We start from the raw sequence: 13032 nt of genomic DNA on the forward strand, positions 1-13032 counted from the left end.
ATTAGCGGGAATGCCAGACCTGACTCGAGATTCAAGATTTAAAAGAGCCCGAGAATTCCCACATATGTGTACATATCGCAAGAGCGTTGAACCGCGGTGAGTCTTTATCAAAAAATAAAAATAAAAGAATCCCCAGCGCGCCGGGTCAGCCAAGCGCGCTCGCGCTTTGGACGGCTGCCATGGCAAACTCTTTTGAGAAAAACACAACCTGGATTATATGGCGGGAAATGGACACGACGCACACATGTACGCGGAGTACGAATGCGAAGAATGCCCGAAGAAAAAGGGATTTATGTTTCGTGCGATAAATCATCGTTTGCTGCTTTCGCGCCGTAGGAACTTTTTGTAGTTCCTGGAAACTCTTCAGGACCGAAGCTGTGGGACAGCGGAGGAAGTCGGGACCGGGCCTCGGTTCCTAGAACTGCTTTTGCTCCTTCTCCGATGCAGGGTCTTTTTACAGTTCCATAGGAACTCATGCGACGGAGGTGCTTGATGATGTTTGGTGCTCCTAAGCCACCATTAAGAGCTATGGTGGTCACTGCTCGGCTGTTTTCTTCAACTTCTCCTGGCCTGCTACGACTCACAGGGGTTTCCGGGGCTCGCAGGAGAACATCAACATTTTGGCCAATATAAGTCCAGAGTTAGCTCAGGACTCTTCACACAGCAGGGAGAAGATAAAAACACTTCCACCCATCTGACACTTATTATTCCCGCCATGCAGAACATAAACACTGTGGTAACTTCCAGCTCCATGTCGTCCGTGTCATCCTCCTCCTCTTCTTCTTTGGGAGTATGTTTTCTAGCTTGGTACTTCAGCTGCACATTACAGACGTTTTTGTCACACAAGCCCCTACCCTGGTCCCTTACTGCAGACCCCTCAGCTGGTTCCTTATTGCAGACCCCTACCCCGGTCCCTTACGGCAGAAAACTACCGTGGTCCTTCGCTGCAGACCCCATAGCGCATTCTCTGACTGCAAACCCCCTACTCTGGTCCCTTACTGCAGACCCCTACAGTGGTCCCTTACTGCAGACCCCTACTCTGGTCCCTTACTGCAGACCCCTACAGTGGTCCCTTACTGCAGACCCCCTACTCTGGTCCCTTACTGCAAACCCCATACTCTGGTCCCTTACTGCAGACCCCTACAGTGGTCCCTTACTGCAGACCCCTACTCTGGTCCCTTACTGCAGACCCCTACAGTGGTCCCTTACTGCAGACCACTTCCCAGGTCCCTTACAACAGATCACTACCGTGGTCCCTCGCAGCAGACCCCATACCGCGGTCTTTTACTGCAAACCCCCTACTCTGGTCCCTTACTGCAGATCCCTACCATGGTCCCTTACCGCAGACTCCTACCATGGTCCCTTACTGCAGACCTCTACAGTGGTCGCGCACTGCAGACCCATACCGCGGTCCCTTAGTGTAGCTGTTGGTTTTACTTCCTGGAACCAAAGTCGAGCCGGACAGATCTTAGACCCGTTCTGTCCCAAAGTGGCCTCTCCAAGCGCTGCCATAAAGGTCCATCAGACAAGGCTTCACATTGAGAATTAAGCCATTTTTTGTCTCGGTGTTGCCAGCTCTTGTTCAAATGTCACGGGTCAGGATCATCAGATACCAGTAACTGCTTACTGATACTAATACATCTTGAGCTGCATTTATCAACCAATTATTTTTATTTAGTCATTTTCCTTCGAGACATGCAAGAATAATATTTGTCTTATTTCCTTTGTTATGCTTTCTGAGCATGTGTGTGTGTGTGTGTGAGATCGTCTTAGAGGAAGAAGAACTGCAGCTCCGAAGTTATTAAACTGCTGGGAACAGCGTGGATACCACATCTGTGACAGATGCTTGTTCAGACACAAAAACACAACCGCGGAGCACCGCGACGGTCACGTCTTTTATCCTAGGCCAGCTCAGCGGCGTCGTCGTGATGGTAACCGCAAACTCCAAACCAACGGCAGGGCGTAAGTCTTTAATTATCCCGACTGATCACCGCGGCTGCAGATGGAGATACAAGCGCTCGCGCTGTTGTTGACACGATCCCCACAGGTGGGATACGACCGTGACTTCGTCCGGATGCAGACGCGTGATGTCATTCGAACAAGTCGCTCAAACAGTCGCGCAGTAATGGCTCGTGTTGTAACAGGAACGCGCCGAGGATAAACTTTTCCCTTATATTTCATCGGACGCCAAGATGACACGGCGCCGGGTTTTTTTTCCCTTCCCTCCTCCCCCCGGTGTTTGGGTGGCCACGAGGCCAGAGGAGGGCTCTCGCAGGCAGACGGCAGCAAAGGCTCTTTTCCGCCGACGCGATATCCTCTTCCCTTGACGCCGCGCCAAACGCCGGCGATCTGGGAGGCGGCCAGGTGCCGTGCGCGGCCGTCGGCTGTCCTGAGCCGCCATCGGGTCCCTTCGCCAGCGTCGGAGATTAAGCTTAGCCGACTAGCGCCGCTGCAAGATGCTAAAAGTGCCAAAAAGGTTCTCAAAAGAAAACAATTTGCGCAGTGGAATTAGAATCACTTCCTTTTTCAGCGAGAAAGGATGTTTAGCGGCTCGCGGCGTTTGTCTTAGCGACCTGACGGCCGGAGGCGGTCGGAGGTTTTTTCCCGTAGCGGAGAAGCGAAGCTTCGGTTTCCAAACCAAGAGACGTCTCGTTTCCAGCGGTCGCACCTTTTTGGAAATGGAAAGGCGAAGCGGCGCGTGGAGGGAGGGGGGTCTTTTAATATCGAGCTGTGATGTGATGCACCGTCTGCGGCGCAGACATTTTATTGGGTGAGCTTTTCTTTTCTTTTCCCCACACGGACCCACGGCAGGGCTCCTCCCGGGCCTGAGGCGTCGCCAGCAGAGCGTCCTTGAAAACCGTATTTTTAAAAAAAGAAAAAGGATTCGGCGCGGGACATCCGGATTTATTATGATTTTCATCCATTCGTTTGCATGTCATATAAAGGTATCCAACTATTCACTCGATTCCTGAATTGATAATGATTTTTACGATTTTAATATTTCATTTATTCATCGAACACAACCATTTGCTTCATTCCTGAATTCCGCATATTTTCATCCATTCGTTCATTCACCCTCTCGTTTGCGTGTCATGTAAAGGTATCCAACTATTCACTCGATTCCTGAATTGATAATGATTTTTACGATTTTAATATTTCATTTATTCGCGCATATTTTCATCCAGGAATGGATGATTCATGCATTCATCCTCTCACTTGCAGAGACACACCGCCATTTACCCTTTTATTTTAAAGGTCGTTTAGAGACATACATACAAATTCACCGGATTTGTGAATTTCTCATCATTTTGATCCAGTCATTCTTTTTATCAACATTAATTTTATCATTCATGTAAATAGAAATGTAGTTTCGCCTGTGCATTCGCTCTGTGATATTATAACCAGCGTGGCATGTTAGCAAAGACTTGTGCCTTCCTGGGTCGGATAATTCATCCCAGCAGGCTGGACTCCACCGGGGGACGTCGACGACACACACACACACACACACACACACACACACACACACACACACAGGTGATAACAGATTTTTTTGACACTCTCATGTGTGTATAAGCTGCTTTTTTCCCATGTACGGGAGGCTGGTATGACCTAGAAGAAGCCAGACTGGATGACCCACTGGTCATTCCAGGAGCCATCTGGCCACCAGGTCTTGTGTGGCTTACCCTTCCCACCGCCTCACGCAACTCCTTAAGCAAGCATAAGTGCTCTTAGGAGGACTTAATCTCAGAGAAACCGGTTTCGGGCCGACGGGTCACGGGGTTCCTTCGGACGCCGTCTTCAGGGCTTGTCGGAAGAAGCCGTTTTGACGGATGTGAACGTGGGGTTCGGACGCGTCCGGAGCCCCGGAGGGCGGAGAGGATGGGAACGGGAACCCGTCTGCCAGCGCAGGGGCCCGAGTCTTCCAGAAGAGGGCCTCCATACGGGCGGCCCCCGGACAGACCGGCGTCCGGCCGCATCGTCTGCAGTCTGAGCCCAGCGCCTGGACCGGGGCGGCTCGGGTTACCCAGACAGATTTGTTAACAGTGTTTGGGTCCGCTCGGCTTTCTGGCCAGACCTCCGAGCCAAACGCGTCCGAGGTGACTTAATCTGTCATTAAACTCACATTACACCCGGACAGAGACGCCGCTCGGGGGGCAGAAATGGCGCTCGCTCCGCCGCTCGCTGGCATGGCTGGCTGGATTTTTAGCAGACACAAAGAACCCCCTCCTCCTCGTCCTCCTCCTCCTCTTCTTCTTCCCCGGCATCTCCGTGCCACACACCGTGGCACGGCCAGACAGCGCAGCCGGGTCCAGGAATAAGTCGTTTCACAAAAAAGTTGAAAAAAAAAAAAGGAAAAAAAACATTTGCGTCAATGTGGATGCATAGACGCCCATTTCTGCAGCTCCATTACAGTAATTTCTTACTATATACTATATATATATATATATATTTATGTAAAACAGAATAAAGAGAATTTTATAATATATAATAATTTATAATTTTATCATATTTAAATAAAAATATATTCTCTTTTCTTCTTTTATATATATATATATATATATATATATATTTATATATATGAAAATTCTATTTTTTTCTGTTTATTTTATATTCTCTTCTCTTTTTTTCTAGTTTTTCTTTTATATATTTTCTTCATATATATATATATATATATATATATATATACATAAAAATCTCTTTTTTCTGTTTTTAAATTTTATTCTTGATGCTACCCCATGTGCCCCACAATCCTTTCAGATTTGTTTGTAAGGCATTGTTTTCTTGTTTAAATCCATTCTTTCCCATTACCGCACTGTTTTTGAACTGATATATTTTTTAACATTCTACAATTTTATTTGTATTTCCATGAGAAATTGCATTCATTTACAAGCATATTCCATTCCTTTGCAATGGTGTGTTGAAGAACCAGAGAGGAAGCATTCATAGCGATTAGCGATTAGCGATTAGCGGTTAGCGGTTTGCGCTTCAGCCTCGCAGCCAGAATGTTTGCTTTTTTTTAAGCATTTTAATATTTTGAATATTTAATCATTTCTAAGTATTTTCATATTTTAACTTGTAACTTCCTATTTAGTTTTTTTAAGCATTTTAATATTTTGAATACTTGACTATTTCCAAGTATTTTCAGTGATTCACTTGTAACTTCCTTTTTAATTTTTATTTGTTATGTATTTTAATATTTAATCATTTCTAAGTATTTTCAGATTTTATTTATAACACTTTTTAAGTATTTTTCTGCATCAGCTCCTGGACAATAACCTTGGAACTATGGCTGAACAATTTAAACAATTTCCCAAACACGAAATCGATGCAGTGCAACATCGCATTAATAAATATAAATACAAAAAAAAAAAAAAAAAAGTGGAATTGAGATATACAAATGATCCCTAAATGTAAAGGAAGAGAAAAAGCAGGCTGTTTCAAGAAAAAAATGGCAATGCATATGTAACATTCTGGATTTTTTTACATAATCTCACCTCACTGGGCCGAGGCGGCCATGTTTGTAGTCCCATCCATCATTTCTGGAGTTATTTAACATTAAGAAGCAATGACATTTGACACCCCTGATCCACAGGATGTCTCTCTGGTGTGTGAATGAGAAGGTGAACGGTTGAACGTCTCCGTAGGCAAATGAATGCATGAATTCGTTACTAAATGGAAATAATTAGGATTTCAGAAATCCAGCGAATGGTCGTAAGTCTCTTTTAACTTTAAAATGAAAGTGCGGATGGCGGCATGTCTCCGAATGATGTTTGAATGAGCGAGTGAATGGTCGGTGAATGGATGAATCATCCGTTCCTGGATGAAAATCAAATTGAAAGGCTGCATGTCTCTATATCAGTGTTTCCCAACCACTGACGTGCCGTGAGAGATCATCAGGTGCGCCGTGGAAAAATGCCCACTTTCACCCGATCGGTCCGAAAATTATTTATCCAACGCAAATAATGTGTCTTCCTATAGCGTGACCATTCCATGGCAGCAGGTAGTGAATTAACCTGTGCATCTGTGTATCAGAGTGATTAGTGACGCTTTGCGTGATACATTTTTAAAATAAAAAGTACTTGTATCTGCGTAAACAAACAGGCAGCGTTGTTGAAAACGACCAAGACGAGTGAGAAAGCAGTGAAAGCTGCTATAAAGTGGCTGAACTCGTCTCTAAATCCAAACAGCAAAACATTAATACTACCTGCCGGCAAAATCATTGTAGATGAAACGCTCGGCTCTGGCGTTGATAAAGAAATAGCCAGAATTCTCTCCAATAATACCATTTTCAGACATATTGATGACATGTCTTCAGACATTGAAAAAAGTGTTCTGGAAAAGTTGCACATCAGTGTGAAATTTGCATTGCAACTTAATGAATCTACAGATATTGGATATATTAGATTTCACACTGAGTAAATTGAGACTAGGGTTTCATTCTAATTCCTTAAAAAGTGTTTTTGACATATTTATTTGCTGGTGTGCCGTGTGATTTTTCTTATGTAAAATATGTGCCGTGGCTCAAAAAAGGTTGGGAAACACTGCTCTACACGACACGTGAATGAGAGGGTGAATGAATGAACACATTTCAGGATATTAGCAGCATTTTCCACGCCGCCGCATACTTCCCCCCCGTGTTCCTCTCCCGCCGTTGGTGAGACAAACAGGAGGAGCAGGCCGGACCTCCTCGGCGGCGGGCGAATCAAATCGCTTCCATGACTCTCAGCTTGAAAATGTCAGAAACGCTCAGAACCTGCAGCTCCTCCGCTGGAGCTCTAAGTCATCGCTTCTCTCTGCCAGCATTTGTTTTTGCCTAAAACAGCTGGTTCTGGTTCTCAAGAACAGTTCGCCCAACTGTCAGGAGCCGCCAGAAACCCGACTTATGAACTGTTAAAAGGCCGTGTGTGTGTGTGTGTGTGTGTGTGTGAGAAGATGTCCATGTCACCTACATCCGTGTATTGGTTTATTTGTTGAGGTCTGATTGCATTTCCAGTAAGGACGTGTTATTTTGACATTGTCGCGGCCGCGGTCCGGCTTGTTTGTGCAAGATAAAGAAAATATATCATGTTTGCGTCGGGACCAGATGAGAGACCAGACTTTTTTTTTTCCCCCCCCCCCAAATGCGATCTCACACACGGCGCCATTTCTTCTCGCGCTTTTTATGCAGGCAGTAAATTAAACCCCCAACACCTGTTTATGGACACTTTCTTGTGCTTTTTCACATTTTGTTTTTTTGGAAAGCGATGCTATTAGGTTCATTGCATCGGCGTAGGCGATCCGACAGCCAAAAGTCACTAGTTTTTTTTTAGATATTGATCTTGGGGAATAGAAGGAGAATCTGGCCCACTCGTTTCTTTCAGGTTGTAACTAGCAGTGATTCTCTTTAATAAAACATCTATTTAATTACTGTATATGTTACATATATTATATATTTTTTCACACCTTTAGTTTTATTTCTATTTCTTTTGATCTTTACCGTTCCTTTATTTTCATTATTCGCTATTTTTAGTCTTTATTTTTTTTCATAGAAAAAATATCTATATCTATATATAATCTATATTGATTTTTCCCCAGCAATTTCCCCCCCTGGGGAATCCATAAAGTTTTCTTATTCTGATCTATTTATTTTCTTATTTGCACAAAAGTGTTTATCTTCTCTATTTTTAATTTTCTATCCTTGTTGTCGTCGTTTTCGTCGTCTCTTCTCACCCTCGCCGTTGTTTTTTCTCATTCTGTTGTCTATTTCTATTCTTGTTGCTATTCATTTTGTCGTCTATTTTTTGTGGATTTCTTTTGCTATCTATTAATTGTTTCTTTTATTTATATTTATACTCATATTTATTGATATTGTCATTGCTGTGCTGCTGTGACAGAAGAATTTCCCCTATGGGGATCAATAAAATATCCTATTTTCCCATATATACTTCTTAGTTTCAGTAATAACAATAATAAACGGCGCTGGTGAAACATTGTTATAATTAAATACAGAATGTCAATATTCCTGTGAGCGAGAGGTTAGTATTCACAGTTATATTGCAAAATTGAGTTGTAATTAGTATTAATATGACTATTTAGTACTTTTTTCTTGTTTTAAGCTGATATCAGCACGATGAGTTAGCTGTCTGATAAACCCGCTGTTCTCTGTCTCTTTACTCAGATATTATGCAAAGTTAGTTTGTTTGTTTTTTAAGTTTATATGTTAAAATAATCAAAAGAAGGAGGAGCCGCCGATAATGTCTATTTTTCGGAAAAGATGTGCGAACGGGGTTCGTTATTGTTCTTCTTTTCTGTTGCTCCGCCGGTCGCACTCGAGCATACCGCGCAGCAGCGCCCCCTGTGGACGCTTTGGGTACTGCGCCGTTCCCCGAAAATACAGGATGGCGGCGGGGGGGATGGATAGAAGGCGGATTTAACGACGGGGCCGTAACGCGATTTCCGTCGTTCTATCTTCGGCAGATAAAGAAGTACTTCGAGCTGGAGCCGCTGGCCCGGGGGAAGCGCTGGATCCTGGAGGGAAGCACCACGGACAACATGGAGGCGGTGAAGGAGAGCTTCGGCCAGTTCATCCTTCTGCTGGAGGACAAAGACACCGAACCCGCCAGGATATGAGGCCGACTGGCGTGGGATGTTAGCCGACGGCGAGGAGCCCCCTTCCCTCGCGTCCAGCTCACGTACACACCCTCGCGCACGGTCACACACACACGCACACACACACGAGCAAACGCCTCGGCAGATGTTTCCCGTACGGCGTCCTCCCTTTACCGCGCCCTGGTCTTTCCCGATCGGATCGCCGCCGCCGGCGCCGCCGCCGACGACTCACCCACTTCGACCCCGACACACAAACTTGGCCAGAAATGGAAAATCCTGTTTACTGCCGCTGGAATTAAAGCAGCGGCGTGTTTTTTTCGGGGGGGGACATGGCATTCCTTCAGCCGCCGTCGGACTCCGAGGCCGCCTGAACCGTTACGACACAGTAATGAATGGTTGACGGGGGGCCCCTGTACTTTCTGTCTTTGTGGGGGCCCCTGGATCTCCAGCTGCACCCCTGCAAACACACACACACACACACACACGCGCGGTGGAGACCAGGTTGTCTGTAGATAAGTTTAACCCCTCCACTAATTACTTTCCAGGATGTTTGGTGGCCACAATTGATGTTCTCCTGCCGAGGAGTCCTGTAAGGTGTCGAGTGTGTTATGTACAGTCGTTACATATCGGCGTGTCTCACACACACACACACACACACACAAAATGTCTGAATATCTAATCTGAGTATTGTAGTCTGAGTATCTAATGGAGTATTTTGTGCAGTACTTGCTCCACGCGGTCGGTGCTCCAGAACGCTTTTATAAATGTCCGACTTAGGGTATATTTTCTAGGCTCGTATGTTAATCTCATGGAGCTGCTCTCTCTCTCTCTCTCAGATTAAGATTTTTTATAACACATCATGTGAATTCTCTCTCTCAAAAAAAAAAAAAAAAAAAAACAACGACCAAAAACAGAAGATCGACCAGGCTGGATGTATCCCCGGGAATCCTCCACCCATCAGCCGCGTTTCAGTGTTTTTTTGTTTTTTTTTTTGGGGGGGGGTGGGATTTTTACTTTTTTTTTTTTTTTTTTTTTTTGGGGGGGGGGGGGGGGTTGTTTTAATTTGCCGTAATCCCTCCCGGCACTGGCTCGCGACTCCCGCTCTCCCATCGGGGTGGAATACAAACTCTATCAATCAGCGGCGGCAACAGCTGCATCTGACACGTCCCTGTCCGACACCCTAATGCCTTCCAACTGTCTGTGAAGACCCTCCCTGTCTGCTGTTTACCACGGACCCCTGCATCCCCGGCTAAGACGGCGTGACTGTGTTTGAGTGTGTGTTTGCTCACACACACACACACACACATACACACACACACACACTCGTGCCCAAAATGTGCTCCGCCATCGGACGCTCGGTATTGTTTGATCCGGAGCCCGAGCCTCCCTTTTGCACCTGACGGTGTGACCTGCGGTTTTGACGTATAACCTTTATAGATTTATTCTAGATCCTTCTGTCAATCACCCGCTGTCTTCTCTACCTTTACATATATAATTATTTGTTAGGTTTTTTCTTTTTTTTTTTTTTCCAATCATGACTTTTTTTTTTTTTTTTTTTTTTTTGTCTAATGGCAATTAAAGTCTTAAAAAGTGAAACCCGCCCGAACGCTGCTTCGGTGTTATTCCCCCCCCAGCCTGGATGTCGGAGATGTCTGGTCCCGATGTTGGGGTGTTTGCGCGGTTCCTCGCCGCCGCCGCCGCGGCTAATTTCTCCGCCGGAGAAGGTCGTCGGGGGGGACGGGGAGGGGAGTCGGCGCTCATGCCGTTCGTATCAGCGCGGCTCAGATGTTCGCATACCTCTCTGGAAGCATTTTCCTCAGCGCCCGTGTGATTTAAGGTGACCTGTGGACGTCTGAGATGCAGGGAGATGATCGGAGGTGGAGGAGGGTGGAATGGGGGGGGACGGGGGGACGGGGTCTGGAGATCAGGCGGCGGAGGTTGAGCCAAAGTTGAAAGAGAAACGCTCAAAGTCAAAAAAGTGGACGCGGTGGAAGGAAAAGTTCTGAGCGGGAAGTTAACCGAGTGAGACAGGAGCTCCCGGAGAACACGCCTTCCTCCTCCTCCTCCCGCCGCCGCCCTTCTTCCCTCTCTTCTCGAATTAACCGTGTGGCTTTAATACAATGTGTGTCACGCAGGTTGCCCCGGCGACTCTTTGATCCTGTTTTCCAGTCTCTGCCTCCGGGGCAGACGTGCTTCTCCTCAGTCTGCTGCACACCGCCTCTGGAAGCCGCCGCCGCCGCCGCCGCCGCCGCCAGCAAACACCCCCCCTTCTTCTCTTTTTGTTTTTTTTTTTAACATCACCGTCGCACTCGCTTTCTGTTCTCCTTCGTCTGTCCTGACGAACGGTGAAGAAATAAGGTTGGGTGTGGGTGGGACTAGAACCGTGTTTTCAATTATTTTCTTGAAAGGACTTCCGGGATCTGGCAGCGACATCTTTCATCCCAGTGATCACTAGGGGTGATGCGGTGGATCAGGCCGGCGAGGCCGGCGTTCCCTTTCGTTTGTGCGGCGTGGAGCAGGAACCCAACGTTTCTGGTTCGATCCCCGAAGTGTTGTTGAGCAAGACGCCGAATCCTGAACGTCTCCCCTGCCGCTGACGGACAGCTCCTAGTTCATCCATGATCCGGATCAGTGACCTCTGGTGAGGTTCATGGCTGGTGAGGCACGAGCACTGCGTGCCTCACTTAGTGACTCTTCGCAGCCATTTTATGATAGCTCAGCGCAAGAAACTAATAAAACACATACAGTTGTTGACAAAAAAACACGGTTCATTGGAAATGTTGTTCATAGAGCAGAATTGTGACATTTTAATAGTAACATGTGCAGAGAATGCCAGCAGTCTGCCGTCATTGCACAATCTACGTTGAGGCTCAACAGTCTGCTGCCTCATCGCACGTCTCTTCTCTGTATTTTAACAGTAAATGTGCTTCTTCCTCTCCTTTGGGTTTTACCCTTCAGGGGTCGCCAAGGTGAATCAACCCTCTCCATCTAACACTATTCCCCGGATCCTCCTCTCTCACACCAACTAACTTCATATCTTCTCTCACTAGTCTATAAATCTTCTCTTTGGCCTTCCTCAAGCGCTCCTGTCTGGCAGCTCCACCCTCAGCAACCTTCTACTCAGATCTTCACCACAGAGGAGACTGCTCAGGTCCAAACCATCTCAGTCATCACTTTGTCTCGGTCATACATGTCCTGCACCAATGTGACCAAAGTCTTCTTTTCCTTGGCTTTTTCCCTTCAGAGAATCCACCTTCTCCATCTAACCCTGTTCTCTGGATCCTCCTCTCTCACACCAACAACTTCATATCCTCTCTCACTTCATCCATCAATCTTCTCTTTGGTCTTCCTCTAGACCTCCAATTCCAGCATCCGTCTACCAAGATATCCACTCTTCCTCCTCTGTACATGACACAACCATCTTATTCTGGCTTCTCTGACCCTCTATCCAAAACATCTACCATGTGCCAAAATACCTTTCATAGTGCAAATCACAGATAAATATAACCATTTAATTTTTTTTTTTCATTTTGTTTTTTTTTCAATCTTTCCATGATTGACTTCCTGTGTGGAGGCTCTCCGTGTCTGCATGGGGTTCCTAAAGGTTCTCTGGGTTCCTTACACCATCCAAAAACACACTGGAGGTCCATTGGACACTTCATTATCCAGTCATTTAAGCTCGAGGGTGGATGATCTCCACCTGTGGATGTGAAGGACAGCTGTCGTCCAATGACGAGGAAACCTGGATGATCATCTTTTCCCGTTGGATGAGGATCATGGCAGACCTGAGGTTCCCCTTTAAAGGGAAACAGGTTTCATCCTGTGTTTTTGCACTTCACAATAACGAATGACCTCGAGGAAACAACAAAATATTTTCGCGAGTGTCTCCATGACAAGGAGTAAACAAGAACTCTCATTCGTTCTTCATTAGACGCATCACGAGGCGTTTGGATCGCGATCCTTGTGACATCCATCAGGCGGTGTCGTAACGCGCCGCCGCTGGCCGCGGTCCGATACCGGCCTGCGCGCAATTACGTCTTTAAAAAATGAGATTTAAACGCACGTAGAGGAGAGGCCTGCGACGGAGGCGGCGGCTCAGATAACGGGGTCGGACGCTGGATTGGACTACAAACATGGCCGCCTCGGCCCAATGAGGCGAGATTATGGATTCGTGTGAACAAGTGGTTCTCCTGCAAAGTTCGAAACCTTTTCCCTCACGCCGTCGGATCACTGGCATTTTAAAAAAAAACAGGCGATGTGAACGAGCCGCATCCACACACACACACACACACACACACACACACACACTCGGCAACCCCGCCAAATGAGCTTTGTGAAATGTAAACGCGGGACCCGACAGGGAACCCCGCGTTCGTTTGCAAGGCAAACAAAAGCCGGCATGTTTTCTTAAACTCTGCGAAGAATGCCATTTTGCCCTCCGTC

At 46.4% G+C, this 13032-nt stretch overlaps 1 protein-coding gene across 1 annotated transcript in view; it reads left to right on the forward strand.

The window, feature by feature from the left end:
* LOC147221274 (ADP-ribosylation factor-like protein 15) overlaps positions 1 to 12022 on the forward strand; it is a 117964-nt gene extending 105942 nt beyond the window's left edge. The window contains exon 5 of the mRNA XM_086169995.1: positions 8458 to 12022. Within this exon, the coding sequence (XP_086026121.1) occupies positions 8458 to 8610 (153 nt within the window). The 3' untranslated portion in view covers positions 8611 to 12022. The remainder of the gene's footprint in view (positions 1 to 8457) is intronic.
* Positions 12023 to 13032: the final 1010 nt, after the last annotated feature.

The sequence above is a fragment of the Fistularia commersonii genome, chromosome 22 (assembly GCF_037954325.1).
Source record: "Fistularia commersonii isolate RoL2024-O1a breed Wild chromosome 22, RoL_Fcom_v1.0, whole genome shotgun sequence".
Lineage (NCBI taxonomy): Eukaryota > Metazoa > Chordata > Actinopteri > Syngnathiformes > Fistulariidae > Fistularia > Fistularia commersonii.